The following is a 17,790-nucleotide window of genomic DNA, read 5'->3' on the forward strand; positions in this document are numbered from 1 at the left end:
ATCAGGGTAACAAGCCCGATTGTTGGCTACACTTGAATGTCCTGCAAAAATTCCCCGACCAGATATCTACGGCGACCTCCTTCGTTCACCAGGTCACTTGTCCCTTGCCGAAGTTTCGTCAGCGTTATCTCCTAGATTTCAGCTGTTAATGCCTAGATCAGGGGTGTGAAATCTCCTCTTTTAAGCTGAATTCCTCTTTTTTGGAAATTTCTTTGAGGCAAAATTTTAGCTTTTTCTTTCATTTTCAGCCCATTTTGAGCATATTTCAGTGTTTTTCCTCTTTTTTGAACAAAGTTCCTCTTTTTTCAATAGAGGTCACTCACACCCCTGCTAGATATGCTCGACATAAAAAAAATGTCAGTAATTGGAGCAACTAAATAATTCTGTACTTCCTGTAATTTCATCTCATTAATTTATTAACGAGCATGTTTACAGGCTCGTCCATGCCTTTTCCCACAGGCTTCTATGTAAAACAGTCTATATTCAGAATTGTAAGTAATTAGTCTAAAAGTGGCAAACAAAGAGATCAATTGTATTCTTTCCGGTTTGGAATGATTATTTATGACTGTCACAGTCTTGGTTACTCATGTTGTTACCTACCTTTGTCCAGTGGCCTGCAAAAATGGGGGGCTGGGGCTGTGCTTTCTACTTTTGCTGGTAAGTCGGCGGGGAGAATGCACCTATTCGGGGAGAAATTCAGGGTTTACCTTTTGTGACAATTTTTGAGCAGTTGGGGGAATTGAGTCCTGTGCCTCCTGTTAAAAACCTGCTGATGCCACTGCGTTTGTCTCAAACCTGTGAAATGGCCCTATTGTGAATGAATAAACTGTGATTTGTGTCTTTTTCCTTTGTGTGTTTATCTGTTAGAAATGATAGTGATGATGAGGATGTCAGTAGTAATGACAGATATACATCAGAGGAAGACAGCAAAAGGTAGGAAAAAATGTTGTTTGACCTAACCAACACCCTCCAGCAACTGGCGTGATGCCAAAAGTTAATAAGCCCAATTATTGGCCATTGAAACTTCCGGTTTATGAGAGCAGTTTTGGGACACTTTGACCTCTGACATATCGTGGAAATTGCAATAATTATTATTAATTTATTTATTATTGTCATAATGAATATCATTAAATATACATAAATATTTTATTTATTCAATAATAATGTTTTTTGGGTTTGTTTTCATTCTTGTTAAACATTTTAGTTATATTTTGTACGCACAAAGACCAATTTTTCTGAATTTTCCCAATAGGTCAGAGGGCAAAGTGTCCCAAAACTGCAAAAACTGTCCCACAATGCATTGCAAACTTCCAATGCAGATTTGTACGTTTGTGAAGATTATCATTCATCCATGTAGTAAACAATAATGATATTTGAACTATAATCTAGTCAACTGGACTTACTATTTGGACGTGAAAATGTCCCACTCAAAAAATAGTAAGTCCAGTTGACTAGATTATAGTTCAAATATCATTAATGCCGATTTGGCTTATTAAAATGAAAACATCACAAAAATCACATGTTTCTGTGTCGGACAGTTGCTCTGGTGCTCTATAATGTTTGATCTTTTGAAGTGTATTTGGTTAATTTTGTTAAAACCTGATTTTTTTTGGGGCATATTTGTACATTTGTAAGCTCCATAATTAAGCAAAGTAGCAACATGTTTTCTTTCAGTTTATCTCATTTCTTATGGCTTATTAGTTTGCAATTTTAATGCTAAAATGGGCCAGATTGGTGTTAATTTTACTTAAAACAGACAAGAAACCCACGATTATCATAATTTTGGTCAATTTGGCCCAATATTTCAAGCGGTATTTCATTGTTATTTCTATTTTTTCTGAATTTATTTGCAGGCCATTTGAAATGCAGTTGTGGGTCGGATTTATTGAGAACTTATATGTTATAAGGTTCAGACCTACCATCTACCACACATTAGCGTATATGTGCTACACATGCAACATGTAGAGGGTTCATGAATAAAAACCAAATAGTTTGTGTTTGTTCTAACATTGAAGATCATTAGATTCACTAAACAAGGTTAATTATTTGGTATTAATCCAAACAGATATCACAACAACATTATATTTGACCATGTATACCAAAACCTTCATTCCATTTCACCTCCTATTACTAATTGCTGTAATCCCACTACCACCAGTTCTAATTCCCACAGGATGAACCATAGCGTCATAGAGAAGAGGAGGAGGGAAAAGATGAACACATATATCCAGGAATTGTCGGCAATGGTACCAACGTGTAGCGCCATGAAAGCCAAACTAGATAAACTTACTATATTACGTATGGCTGTGCAACACATGAAAACGTTAAGAGGTAATTAGTGGCAAGTGTTCTGAAAATTGCTGCAGAGAGGCAAAAACTGATACAAGTTGGTGTTTTCAGAATTTAGTTATAGGTGTTTACATGTTTTGGGGATTTGTTTGTATGTGTTTATTTTGTAAAGCGGCATGGATGTAAGTTTTCCAGATTTCCAATTTTTTCCAGATTCCATGGTTGACCGTCCATCCGTCTGTCCATCCGAAGTTGCGAGTGCAATTTCTCGGAACTGGCAAGGCGTATAGTGATGGGATAGCGGTCTTCAAATTCCAGTTCGTTTTTGACACAGAATATGCTAATTTGGTAGCTCATTGGCATAAATTTCATTTTGTCCAATTTCTCAGAAGTAATGAGGTGATGGGGTGGCAATTTGCAATCTTCCACTAGGTTTTCGTAGCAAAATATTCTTATTTGGTAGCTCATTTGCATATAATTATTTGCATAAATAATTTTTGTTCAAGTTTTTTTAATTGGAATTTGTTTTTATTAACTTTTTTTTGCCCTCAGCTCCAATTGAAATTGCCCTGGTTAAAATGATGCATGTCAAGGTGGAGGCATTGCAGCCAATGCTTTGTGTTGAGAACCGCCAACCCAAGAACCGCATAATTCTAGTTTTTTTTTTAATTTAATGTGTTTGGTTTTTAAAAAGTTGTGTATATAATTGAATGCGGATGCATCTCAGGGAGTTACTCAAGTTACACATAGACCATTTAAAACACACAAATGGTCTATGAGTTACATGAGCTCAAATCATACTCAAATGCATGCACAAGAACAGGTAATCTGAACAGGTAAATGGCAAGATATCCCTGTAGATATAATCTCTGTAGGGGATTACTTGCCTAATACAGGTCCTCAAAGTGAGTTATAAATGGAATCTACAGTTAGTCTCAGGGCAAAGCTCATTGTTTGTGTAAAGCTCATTAGTAATTTTCATGACTTCAAGCCTAAGCAAGGTCCTGGAGCAAGGTAATGCACTTGGAACATCACTGTGCATGCATGGTACATTCATTAACCTTATGTGTGTTCAAAAGGTCTCTACACCTGGTCATATACTGCTGCGCAAGTGTAGGCAAATCTGTTTTCATTTGTCCAAGGAAATTCAAAAATTTCCTTTTGATCATGGCCTAAGATGGGATGATGAATGCAGTAGAGGATTTCTGTATTTAAGATGGGATGATGAATGCAGTAGAGGATTTCTGTATTTAAGATGGGATGATGAATGCAGTAGAGGATTTCTGTATTTAAGATGGGATGATGAATGCAGTAGAGGATTTCTGTATTTAAGATGGGATGATGAATGCAGTAGAGGATTTCTGTATTTAAGATGGGATGATGAATGCAGTAGAGGATTTCTGTATTTAAGATGGGATGATGAATGCAGTAGAGGATTTCTGTATTTAAGATGGGATGATGAATGCAGTAGAGGATTTCTGTATTTAAGATGGGATGATGAATGCAGTAGAGGATTTCTGTATTTCTTCTATTTCTGGCACTGACTCTCACTATATACTTAAATTTAAAGCAAATACCCTGTTTTACATGACTGTTTAGTTTAGAGTTTTCAAATAATATTTTATGCTAACAACTGTGAGTTAGATGTTATTCATTCGGTCATTTGATCCACAATACTATTTAGGCATGTTCAGATAGTCATAGAGTTCTCAAGGATCAGTGTACTTAGAAGTATGTTACTGCTTGGAAGCGTCCATTGACCCTGTCATCACGTATCAGGAACTACTTGAACTACTGAGAATTGTGATTCCCATGTTGTGTCCACACAACTCCATTGAAGCCTGGAATCAGCGTTCGAAATAAGGCGCATCCTTGCGTCAAATACCTGTGAAAGTAGGCGCGGACCCACAAATGTCCTACGGTATGGGTCCGTGTGACCCGTAAAAATTGAACCAAGCAAAGAGCACAAAATCCTAGTTATGTTGCTTCACTGGTAAATCTGGTTCACATAATATATCCAGCCCCCTTAGAAGTACACTTTCATTTTAGTTTGCCATCAAGTTTTCAATCCGGATTTTCAATTTCCTGTGCTACAATCTACATACCGTGATCGCCGTAGCTAATTCTCTCTCTCTTGAAATTTCAAAGGCAAGGGTCCGGGATTGGACGCTTGAAAATTGGTGAGGACCCTTGAAATTTCAAAGGCATGGGTCTGGAGAACCCTGGGATTTTTCTTCCTATTTCGAGGCCTGCCTGGAATCCTTGAGTTTTGTGATACCAGAAGATATTAGCTTTGGAATTATAACTGGAATCTTACTTATAATTAAACCAAGGTCATAAGTTAAGCTCAGCACTCAAGAATCTCAAAATGGCTCGTTAATACACTGTAGCATTGGAGGACCATGAGGAACAATCTGGGAAATCACAAAATCCCTAAATTTCTTGGGAACAAATTTTGGGATTGTAATCCTCAAGACAGTTCACACAGCAGATTTCCCCATGTGTTTGTTGTGAACTGGGTTGCTTAAGCAAAAAGCACTGTGTGTGAATGTGACTAATAATGGGTATAAACCATACTTGTCATTTCTTGGAAAATTATTAGTATTTAGTCACAAATCTCTGACAAATCCCTGGATTAAAATTAAAATCCATGTGAGATTATTTAGATCTACAGTATTGTCTCCTATTAAAGGCCCCCTCTAATAAATGACCTTACCACTATTCCATTAATGGTGAAAATACCTGTATTTTGAAAATGCAGGCACTGATGTCACATTATCCATGTATGCATCCATTGTTATCGACCATGTTTACAGTATTTGTAAAAATTCCTTATTGTTTGTGGAGTACTGCAGCACCACCAGACGGTACTTCCCAATTAAACTTACGCACACAATTCGAAAAATAAGCACCTACGTGGCGAACCAATTAATGTATAGCAATAATGATTTTTTTTAAATATCCCCATTGTGACACATTACACATTGAAATGTTTAAAAAATTGATCATATTTCATCATTAACCAACCACAAGATTTTCTTTTCAAATTGCAGGTGCAACTAGTTCTTGTAAAGAAGCCAATTACAAGCCATCATTTCTTCCAGATCATGAATTAAGAAATCTTATTATGGCGGTAAGTGTATAGTTGGGGGGGGTAGGGGTGGTGGTGTAGCCCTAAAAAGTGCTTTTCTGCCAACCAAACCTGGTGATAATAATCTTTGGGTAGGGGGATGTCAGATGAGTGGATACAGGTCATCTAGGGGTCAAATGAATGTCATTGTCAGTGATGGATCCAGAGTCCCTATCACCACAAATTCTTGATAAAGTTTTTTCTGTAGCGCTGAAGACCGTTCAGGTGCAGGGATGGTGCCCACAGGGGGCTCCCCCTTGGGAGTAAACCCTAAAGTTAAAATGTATGTCAAAATGCCCATTAGATCAGTATCTTATCAAGTTTTTTCTGTAGCACTGCATGACTGGTCCTGGGGGTGCACAGGGGGGTTCTCCCCTGTCCCTTTGCTTACACCACTGGATTGGAAGCATTTAGAATTGGTCTAACCCACTTTGTCTACTTCCAGTTGTATCTTTTTCATTGTGGGAAAGCTCTCCACCATCATTTTTGTGTACTATTATATTGTATTTTTCTTTGAATATTCTGTTGTATATTGACTGAGAGCCTGCTGGGAAAGCACGTGCTGATTGTTAACCTGAATAAAGAAAGAATAACTGACACCATTTCTAAATGCATACGTAGTGTGCTATAATTATAGCACTCTACGTACGCACTTATATGTGATACAATTCAGGCTGATATCCGGGTTTGTCAAACTCAAGTTATCTGATCTTACATCACTTACTGTATATTTATATGTATCACTATATCTCCAATTTCACCCACAAAATATTATGAATAATTTATATTTGAGTTCAAATGTTTCTTACCTGAAATGGACTGATATGAACAGATTTCTTTTGTTGGGTTCCAATTATTCGCCTGTGAATGTGGTCCCGGAAGCTGTTCTGTGTCAGTGCATTTTATTGTTGTGTCAGGTGGACAACTGCTTGGTTACTGACATGTGTTTAGAGTAGAGTATTGAAGTTATCCTGTGTGTAATTTTTGTTCATGTACAGGCAAATAATTGGCTGTGAATTTTGGTCCTGGAAGGTGTTCCATGTCAGTGCATTTTGCTGTTGTGTCAGTTGGACAACTGCTTGGTTACTGATATGTGTTTAGAGTAGAGTATTGAAGTAATCCTGTGTGCAATTTTTGTTCATTTTATTTTAAGATAGGACCTTGTGAAAAATTATAAGTTTCTTTTTGAGGCCAGTTTAGTAGAAAATTTCTCATGGTTGAATTTTGAGTTGATATTTTCAAAGCTACTCTGAAGTAATATTTAAATTTTAATGCAATTTATTTTGTGTCAGCATGAAATTGAGGAACATAGGTACAATTAATACATAAAATTCTCCTATGAATATTCTTCATGAATATTCATGAACTTGTTTCTTAGCCCCGGGTTCTTAGCATAACCTTAAAAGCGTCAGTATATTTAGCACAATACAATCACCTTCAGCGTCATAGTTATATATAGTAATCTCTCAAGACTTCTATACGTGCAATTCAAGTCCCCATTTCTTTCCTTTAGTCAATAATACTACATCTGTATGGAAATTTTTTATGTATCTTATGTTAATAATCTACACACTTAGATATATATTTTATAAGCCAGGTATTTACAAATTCCCTTTAATATACAGTCATTTAATTTAAACCAATAACAAGGCAAACATCAATATTTTAAAGAATACGTAAGTGGTGATTAATCCTCGCCTGCTGCTGAATATAACTCGAAACTGATTTCTTCATATATTCTTGAAGTAAAATGGAGCGCAATCAAATAAAGGGCATATAATGCAATTTATTTAGGTAATTATTTTTGGATATAGTTCACCTTTTTCCTTGAATTGTGGAATGTGTGGTGTGAAAGGCACTAATTCTCAGGTTTGGTTCAAGATTATTTTGCTGACAAAATGACAATCAATATCACTTTGACTTTGGGATAGACAGGTGGCTAACTACCTACTCTGCTCTTGAGAAGCAAATGAATTGATTTGAAAAGGTTTATAGCTTTGATATGTTAATGCATGACACAGATCACACTCCTGTATTGATCATCCTATATATGATGCACATTATTACTCTGATTTTGCATTTACGTCAGTCGTCAGACATGGCTTATTTTGGTATATTATATATGTCTTCTTCAACACAGGTCACTGGAAAGTGGTGCACATAGTGATAAGTGATATGCAATGCTAATTGTATGCAAAGGAGATGCTTAAAACTGGGGAATTGAATGTCTGAATAGAAAAGGTGTGTCAATTACTTACAGGCTGTATAGTACAGAATATTACATATAGCTGCATTTATCAAGGGTAGTTTATTGGGTGATATTTACAGGTGGGGGTTGGCTGAGTGGGGCTGTGGTGGCGCCAGGAATTTTTTTTCGGGGGTCAAAGTGAATTTCAGGGGGGCAAAATCAACAAATTTTACGTGATTGTTATAAGCAGCATGTTAAGTTTCATCTGAATAATGTAAAGAAGCAATTAATTAATGAAAAAAAATCCAACAAACAATAAAATTAACCACTTTAATTTAAAACTCTAACGCTACTAGTACTAGACAATAACAAAACCATGCAGCACAAAGCGACTGCAAGACCATGCATTCCACATGAAGGAAGGGGGAATTGGGGTTAATAAAGTGGAAAAAGTTGAAATATCATCATGAAACTGAACAGGAAAAAGTAAAGCAATGGAACTGGGACATCATGCCGATTAGAGCAGGTCCCCGACTGTAAAAATCGGACCAGCCAAATTTGCACGCTACAGAGCCTGAAAAATAAGATCCCACGAATCATAAATTAACACATGTATGGGAGCTGCCATGGGTTGCTAACGGCAACGCGGTACGTCGCCGGGTGCAAACGAAGGCGTCACCAGCACAAGCGTCCTATGCGATCAATAACACGTATAGGGCGCATTCAAGTGGGCCGTACGCGACCGGTAGTTCCTGATACGTGATGACATGGTCAATGGCTGCTTCCAAGCAGTAACATACTTCTGAATTTGCTGTCAGGGTCCTGATTAGAGATACATAATGTACTTAGAATATGTACAACTTTTTACCAAGATCTGTATAGCACAACAAGGAAACAGATGAAGATGTGAACCACAAGGCAAGCACAAGTCTAACAAACTCACTACCTATTCTTGAGAAAGAAGTTAGAGAGGTTATACAATAAAGCACTAGGCATTGATGAAGCAAATAGGGATAGTTACCTATTTTTTTTTGATTAAAAGAATATTATCCTGTTTTGCCAAATGAAACAGCTAAATCCTAATCCTTTAGTTAGTTCTTACTGGCAATGAAAGTCAAATTTTAACATTTGGTCAATTTTGGGAAATTAGGGCCAAAAATATGCATTTTAGGGTATTTTTCGTATTCTGTGACAATCAAGCCAAAAGACTTGTACACTCTAACATTTTATTATCTTTTTCATATCTAATTATCAAAAATAACACAAAATATTGAAATTATAAGCTAACTCTTGGCCTAGACTCAATATTTTGAATGCTTAGAGTTGGACCAAGTCTTCGAATTTTGTGACTACAATTGTAGGAAAACATGCAAAATTGCATGTTTTGGGGCTATTTTCCCTCAAATTGCAAAATTGACTTGTATTGCCAGTCAGAACTAACTAAAGGATAAGGATATAGGTATGTTTCATTTGGCAAAACAAGATAATGGTTTTCTAAGTCCTAAAAATTAATGCTATATTTTTCTGGAATAGGGAGTATTGATATATCATCAAAGCAGGGGGGACAAGGCTGTACAAGGCTGTACAATGAAATACTACAAATAAAAGAGGATACCAAGAAAACATATCACTCTGCCAGAAAAAATGGTAAATCATTTCATTTGATAGATGTAGACAATGGCTGGAGAAATTGATGCCGAGAACCACAATTTTTTTTCAGTGAAAAGTAGTTTTATTGATTCCATTTTGCATCTCCCATATGCTTCATTTTTATTGACATAAAAGCACTAAATTTGTGTAAATTTCAACATGTCATTTCTATTTAACTTTATAATAATAAAACTAAACCAAACAAGTGGTGCCTATCATGCTGCAACTTACATTGACCAACATTTGATATGTTTTTTGACATTTTTGTTATTATGCATTTAATTTTAGAATCATGTTGATGTCGTCTTATCTTTTAAACAAACATGTTTTCAAATGAAATAAAATAGACACAAAATTATCACACAAACTACGTAACATCCAAGTTGGTGACCCTTAAGGGATCTAAAATGAGCGTTTATTGCGTTTCGACAGTATTTTTTGTGGGACATTAGAGCACCTCAGACCTATCGAATTGCATTCTGAATACTGAAGCATGTCTTTCTGATATCAAATAATTTTCATTTTTGAAAATCACAATATAATACAAATTTTATGACAAATTATAAAAATTTGATATTTATCAAATTTTTGATATATAACAGTCCTCGAAGTAAATTATATAAATCTATAATATATTCTTAAAGTGTATGTAGCAGGGAGGAAAAGCTGATGGTCAATTGAAAATTTTGACCTTTCATATTGAAGATATGGATTTTTTAAAAAAAAAGACCTAATTTTTGTTGGTGTTTTGGAAAAAAAATCCATATCTTCAATCTGAAAGGTCAAAATTTTCAATTGATCGTCGGCTTTTCATCCCACCTACATACACTTTAAGTATAAATCATCAGATTTATAAAGTTTACTTCAAGTACTGTTAAATATCAAAAATATCAATTTTAATGATTTGCCATAAAATGTGTATTAAATTGCTAATTTCAAAAATCAAAATTATTTGATATCAGAATGACATTCTTCGTATTCAGAATGCAATTCGATATGTCTGTGCTCTAATGTCCCAAAATAAATACTGTCCAAACGCTCATACCCCAGCCCTTAAGTGTCCATTTAATTTTGGGAATTGGAATCCCTTGGTAATTAAACCAGCAAATTATCCACTCTAAAGAAAGTGCATCCACCATACTACAAATTTTAATAGCATTATTAGCTTGGTTTGATCAGGGATCTCAATCTGCTTTGATGGTAAGTCAATATGCCTGTCAATATGCTAACTGTAAACGGGGAAATTTTCACGGAATATTAATTTTCATGCTCAACTCGGCTATCATGAAATAAAAATGTGCGAAAATGTTTACTTTATGCATAGGTCCTTCAAAACCACAAATTTAAATACAAGCAAAGAAGTTAAAAAAATTAATTAATGTAATAATAAGGATTGACCAAGCATCGATGGTTGGTCAAAAGATCAATCTAGTTTGGATCTATTGCCTATTGACCGTTTGCCTGGTCATCTCAAAGCAAGGTTCTACCTGCAAGGGGTGTGTTGGGGGTGGGTGTGTGGGGGTGGGGGTGTGTGTACGCCTGTCAAACAAGTGCTTTAATTATAGTGTACGATTTGCAAAAGCCTTCTGGCACGTTGCAAGAAAAGCAAGAAATAAGAATGCACTTTTTGCGCATGCCTGGACAGGGAGAACCTCGTTTTGGTAGCAAGATGGTGGATCCGTGCAAAGAGGAATAGTGGTTGATTGATCTTTTGATGGATCACTGAAATGAAATTTTTAAAATTATTTGCCAATGATTTGCATCTGTGTCCATTTCCAGTTAAGTGGTTGTTTGATCGTTTGATGGATCAATGAAATTGAATCATTAGAATTATTTGTCAATGATCTTCATCTGCGGCCATTTTCAATTGGTTAAGTGGTTGCTTGTTCATGGGATGGAATCATATATTGATTTTCATTTGCATCGTATTCAATATCTAATCACTTGTCTTAATGAACATTCCATTATGATACACATGAAAGGCCTATTTAGCAAGTTGCTCAGAAAATAATCATAACTCTGTTTTTCACCATTGTTAGTAGCTTTCATGAAGATGTGCTGACATGGTCTGCTAGTGGTTAAGCCGCAAGCTGTGAGACATTTTACATGAAGCTGTAATATCTCTACTTAAGTAGAGAAATTAGCAAAAAAGTGTTTGAAAAAAAATAGACTTTCATAATACATGCACGAAATTGGTTTTAATATAATATTGGTTACTTAAAACAAACAATTACCTCACTCCTCAGTTTGCTTTTACAACGCCACAATATTCAACAACTCCTCCTATACCTTTGTACAGGAGTCAACCGTTGTTAATCCGTGATGAACCCACACTTTTACAGTAGCGTATACGCGAACGCGAGCGAGACGACGCGGTACGCGAGAGCGCGTAAAATGCGTCATGCCTGGAACCTGTGTGCGACGCATAAGCTTTACAAGTTGAATTCATTCATTTTTCAGGTAGCGGCTAAACATTGCAGTTTTATTCTGTGGTTTTATTGCGGATATCAACAGAGAAATCATCGACATCTTTGCAAGGCTGCAATATAAATAATCATGTGAATTTACGATTTTTAGCTTCTTTTCGTTGTTGAATGGGATTCAATTATGAAACATGATTGAATCCCTAAGTGAAAAATAGAGCATTACAGTGGAGTATAGCGCATTACAGTATGATGTGCATGTCAAAAGTTGGCCGTTCTTAGTATATATATTTGAATGGGGGTTTATCTTTGTCAATACTACTGTTTTCCTCATTTATTTACCCAAATTGTTCACTTCAGAAATACCTACATGTATTGACGATTTTAATGACCTATCCTTCACTTTTATGCAACTTATACACAATTCTGATGAATGGGTCATCATTAATAAGCAACACATTAATTGGTGGTTTGTAGATCCTATTAGCAATATTCTATTTGTATATTCCAAGGATACTCATATCATTTTGATACAATTAATTAACCTTGTTATCAGTTTTTCACATGAAATAACCATCAATGTAGCATCAGCTGGTCTCTGTGTAGGTCAATTATATGCACATGATTATGCAGTATGCTATTTTGCAAGATGAAACATAGCTGAATCTTAACCCTGTAGTTTTATTTAATTGAGAATAAAAGTTGACGTCTCACATTCAATCAAATTTTAGGGAAAAGGGCCAAAATTCTTTCTTTTCATGTCTAGGAATAAGCTCAAAGATTTCTACAAGCCTGTATTCCATAATTTGTATTCTGACTTCTGTCGCAAGCATTTATTTTACAGATGGGAGAGAAAATTGAGCATTATAGTACCTATACTCAAGATTTTGAAAGCTTAAGGGATCTGGAATGAGCGTTTTGAGCGTTTCGACAGTATTTTTGTGGGACATGAGAGCACATCAGACATATCGAATTGCATTCTGAATACGAAGAATGTCTTTCTGATATTAAATAATTTTCTTTTTTTGAAATTCACGATATAATACAAATTTTATGACAAATTATTAAAATTGGATATTTTTCACATTTTTGATATATAACAGTCCTCGAAGTAAATTTTATAAATCTAATGATATATTCTTAAAGTGTAAGTAGCTGGGAGGAAAAGCCGACGATCAATTGAAAATTTTGACCTTTCATATTGAAGATATGGATTTTTTTCCCAAAAAGACCTAATTTTTTTAGTGTTTTGGGGAAAAAAAATCCATATCTTCAATATGAAATGTTAAAATTTTAAATTGATCATCCCACCTACATACACTTTAAGTATAAATCATCAGATTGATAAAGTTTACTTCGAGTACTGTTAAATATCAAAAATATAAATTTTTAATGATTTGCCATAAAATGTGTATTACATTGCAAATTTTAAAAAAAATCAAAATTATTTGATATCAGAAGGACATTCCTTGTATTCAGAATGCAATGCGATATGTCTGATGTGCTCTAATGTCCCACAATAAATACTGTCCAAACGTTCATACCCCACCCCTTAAGACGTGTGCCAAGTCTTTGAAATGTTTATTGTCAGAAAAATAGTATTTTGTTCCCATTTTCCAAACAAGGAAAATTAGGTTTTCATTCCCAGTTGGGTTGAATTAAAGGGTTAAGATTAATGATTTGTGTGGTATGGTATGGATAATATGGTCCTGTACAACGCACTGAATGGTCTATTGTTCTATTGTGTCCGATTTGAGCGCTGACATATTGGAAAATGTTGCCAATCAATATTCATGAGAGTGTACATTCAACGTCTAATTTTCGAAATTGGGTGACTTGTGCTTGGCAGGTGTAAAATACATCTGACTGGGCGTTTTAAATATGTAACCCATAAAGGCATTGACATCATCGAATGGCTGCCTATAGTGCTGTTAGTGTTAGGCCTAGGTGGGGGGGGGGGGCCTGTGTTCAGTTTCTATAATAATTATTATAAGGCCTACATTTTGTCATTCCTTTCTTTTCTTTTCTCTGTACTTATTCTTTCCTTGCTAAAGTATCACTCCCTCTTCTTATCTCCCTTCCCTTCTCCATCCCCTCTTACTTTTTGTCCCCTCTCATTCCTATCATTTTCCTTACCTTTCTATTTATTTACTTCTATTTATTTATTTCTCTTCATTTCTTCCTCTTCCTCTCTTCCTCCAGTCCCCCTCTCATTCTTCATATCCCCCCTTTCACCTCTTCCTCCCTCATCCCCTCCCAAGACCTCTCACAGAAGAGCTGCCCCCTTCAGCACGCCACTGTTTATGACATTCTCCTGCTTAAAATAAAATAAAATGTCAAGTTGTGAAACAACTTTTATATAGGCCTATACAGGTATACTTATTATTTGTTACATGTATAGTATTGTATACGTAGCTATTAACATTATACAGTCTATAGACATGCAGACATGGCAGCCTTGATGTGTAATCATTCAGCAAGCGCATTCAATTTATTTAAATGAAGCACCCGAAAGTCAGTGGGGTGATCACAAACTGTACATCAGTGGCTAATGTGTGCCTTTTGTGCTTACGGCTACTCAATCACACCCTTGTGTGTTATGGTAACAAAAGGTACTTTTCGTTCCAATAGTCGCTTTCACACAACTTTCGTTTGACCACTTATTGACAGTAGCCTGCAAGGTAAAGCGTTAATACACTGTCGGGTCAGCTTACCGATTTAATGGCGGAAGCCCTTTGTCCCAAACAAAAGTTACCTTTCGATGAATAGCTTGTCAGATTTCAAATCGGCACAAGCGAACAATGCGTTACATAATCTATTGCTTCTCCATCTTTAATAGCTCCATGGTCCTGTATATCTTTTTAAAAAATCATGGATTATGAAAGTATAGGTATATGCGCACATTTTAAGCTATTTTGCAAATCTTCACAAACAATACAATTTGCAAAAAGTAAGTGAAAAAATTAAAACACAAAAATGCTTCTGAAAAATTACAAAAATGCAAAAAACCAACATTCTGCCACAAACATTTAATACATGATCATATTATCTTAATTTACATCAGTATATTGTTGTAAGCTGATATATATGGTACAGCATTTTCTAGATTTTCTTTGCTTTGCCTCATTTGTTAAAAAAGAACATTTTTGAGAATGAAAACTAACATATTTTGGTTAAGATATACTAATCTTTTTTGTATGGAATGTCGCAATATTGCTTAAGTTTCTCACTGCAATCAGTATTATTGATCTTTCAGGCAGCGGATGGGTTTCTATTTGTAGTAAGCTGTGACAGAGGGAAACTACTTTATGTATCTGAACCAGTCATAAATATACTCAATGTTTCTAGGGTAAGTTGCATAATGCCATTGTCCACATGTTTGCCATATCCACATATCAATATACTTTTATCAATGTAGTTAATGACATCTAAATGTCTGGAAAAGTTATGAATACTTTTTGCCAATATTTCACTCAGAATCATGTATAAATGCAAAATTTGCCAAATGTGTTCTAATGTATTATACTGGCTACCTGCCCTCTAATTTGCATATTTATATTTGCAATAATTAGCTAATGCTAATTATGCAAATATGCAGATTAGATGAAGTAACAGTCAGCATAACTTCACAAATTTGTTAAAATAAACAAATATTTCAGGGTTATGCATTTGTCCAACCATTCACCTAGATGATCTATTTTTTATCAAATGCAATCACACACCCCTACTTATGAGTAATGTAATTCCAGAAGAAAAACGTACTGATGTTACTCCCATTTTTTCAGCGATGTTTCTCAATATTCTCATAAATGTTAATGTTTGTCAACATGTGATTTGTCATCTACAGGAACATCTTATAGGTCAGAGTCTATTTGACGTCTTGCATCCCAAAGATGTCGCTAAAGTCAAAGAGCAACTGTCATCTTCAAATCTAGCTCCACGGGAAAGATTGATAGATGCAAAAAGTAAGTTATAGTTAGATGGATGGATGTAGTATAGAGTTGTTAGAAGGTTAAAAACTGCATTACTTGTTGAGAGAAAAATGAAAGAACTCGATGAATGCTGAGGTGATATTGCCTTGATTTTGTCCAATCTCTTTAGCAATCAATAAGCTCACCTCCACTAAATGTGTCAATTTTCTACTAATTCAATTAGGAGTTAGATTAGATAACTCTTATAATATGAATTAATTCAATTTGTTCCTGCCAATATGAATACTGTCAAGTAGTATTTTCATGACGATGTATAGGCTATATAAAAATTTTGACAAATACTGATTCTAATGCTTGAATTACATTGTATACAATCAATAAAACCACCCTCCACTAAATGTGTCTTATTCAATTAGGAGTTGGATAACTCCTATAATGTAAATTAATTTGATTTATTCCTGCCGATAAGAATACTGTTAAGTAGTATTTTCATGATGATCTATTAAATCTTTAAAGAATCAATACAAATGTTATCTAAGAAGGATAAAAAAGAATAAATAAATTAAGAATGCCAAATCAATTTTTCAAGTCTATGACATTTATGGAATTTGCATAGGACTTGTCTGCATTCAGTGATTCTATCAAGAAAGTGATTTGCTGATATTTTAATATGATAATACCTACGGTCAACTTGGACAACACACAAAAACAGAACCTTGCTATGATTAAAACTACATGGATAACCAAATTTGACTTACTCATAAATTATGATTCCTATTGACTCATAATTCAAAGCACACAGTGTATGATAACTGCCTAGACTTGCAAATGTATATGCCTGCATTATACAAGTCACACCTGATAGAGAGGCAAATGGCTAGTCATCACCATCAGAGGCTGAATACTTCCTATTCCATAAACACACAGAACTAATTTTTTTTGAATTATAAAAACATGATGTTTTGCCAAATGAAACAAAGCTAAATCGGATCCTTAAGCCATAATGTACGATCTTATAATATGAAATTGGTTAATTTTTTTCAAACCTGATTTTTTGCATATTTGTAATATTTACGTATGTCCCTACTTGCACCTAAATGGACTCAGCCAAATTTGTTGTTTTTGTAGGTCAACAGAGCAAAGTTCGACATAAAGTCATAATTTAAAAATTATGACAATATGTCCTCCCATACAACTGCATGTTAAATGGCCAAAATAACCAGTGGGGTTTCTTTCACTTTACCTTGTTATATCAGCTTAAAATGGATAGCAACCCTTCCTGGCAGTTATTACTAATATTATTTTAACATTTTGAATAAAGAAAAACAAAATTAAAATTTGACAGAAATAGTACATTAAAGGAAATCTGTACCATAAACTAATCAATGGCTATATAGTTGCAGCAATAATAAAAACGACAAACAGTAAAAGTCCCAAGCTTATATACGTCCAAATAAAGGAGAAATTCTTAATTCCTTACGACGATTAGCCGTCAGTTTGCAATCCATGGTGGCTGCCATATTGATACCCGATGTATTTTTATTACGCTGTAACGGTACCCGATTTTGAAACCAGCGAAATCCGTGCCACAAGCCTCGTCCTTCGTGAACTTTGGTGACACGAAGCGAATACTACCAAAGTTCAGATTCAACATTGGTTCAAAAGAAAACGCAACAATTTTTACCCATAAAACTACAGAAGAACATAAAAAAATGTATTTTAAGTAATATTTATGTATCAACAATGTCTTTTGAGAACGAAAAGTGTAAAAACAGCACTAAAAACCAAAATTCACTGTGGGGTTGCAAATGCCACACAGCAACACACGCTCGCCGAAGGTAGCCGAGGGTCTGTGTGAAAGGTTACACTACCGCTTGTGGCAGAAAGGATTCTCAAGCAGCTATCATGGCGGCTTCCATGAATCGCAGAAACGAAGGATTAAAAGTGCTTTTTTCTTTGTTAGGAATATTCAAATTCATATAGACCGTCTGGTATGTTTAATTTAGGGGTATATAACTATATTAGCCATTGATTAGTTTATGGTACAGATTTCCTTTAAGGCTTTAATTCTAACAGGCAATAATAAAAGTCAGATTAAAGGAGAAATTCTTAATTCCTTACGACGATTAGCCGTCAGTTTGCAATCCATGGTGGCTGCCATATTGATACCCGATGTAT

At 35.0% G+C, this 17,790-nt stretch overlaps 1 protein-coding gene across 3 annotated transcripts in view; it reads left to right on the forward strand.

Annotated features, from left to right (window-relative positions):
* LOC140155642 (basic helix-loop-helix ARNT-like protein 1) overlaps window positions 1-17,790 on the forward strand; it is a 63,584-nt gene that overhangs the window by 24,975 nt on the left and 20,819 nt on the right. For 2 of the 3 annotated variants that reach the window (XM_072178559.1, XM_072178558.1), the window contains exons 4-8: window positions 868-933; window positions 2,159-2,331; window positions 5,343-5,422; window positions 14,937-15,029; window positions 15,528-15,645. In XM_072178559.1, the coding sequence (XP_072034660.1) occupies window positions 868-933; window positions 2,159-2,331; window positions 5,343-5,422; window positions 14,937-15,029; window positions 15,528-15,645 (530 nt within the window). The remainder of the gene's footprint in view (window positions 1-867; window positions 934-2,158; window positions 2,332-5,342; window positions 5,423-14,936; window positions 15,030-15,527; window positions 15,646-17,790) is intronic. The other variant, XM_072178560.1, reaches the window with a different exon arrangement.

This window comes from Amphiura filiformis, chromosome 6, assembly GCF_039555335.1.
Source record: "Amphiura filiformis chromosome 6, Afil_fr2py, whole genome shotgun sequence".
In the NCBI taxonomy this organism is placed as follows: domain Eukaryota; kingdom Metazoa; phylum Echinodermata; class Ophiuroidea; order Amphilepidida; family Amphiuridae; genus Amphiura; species Amphiura filiformis.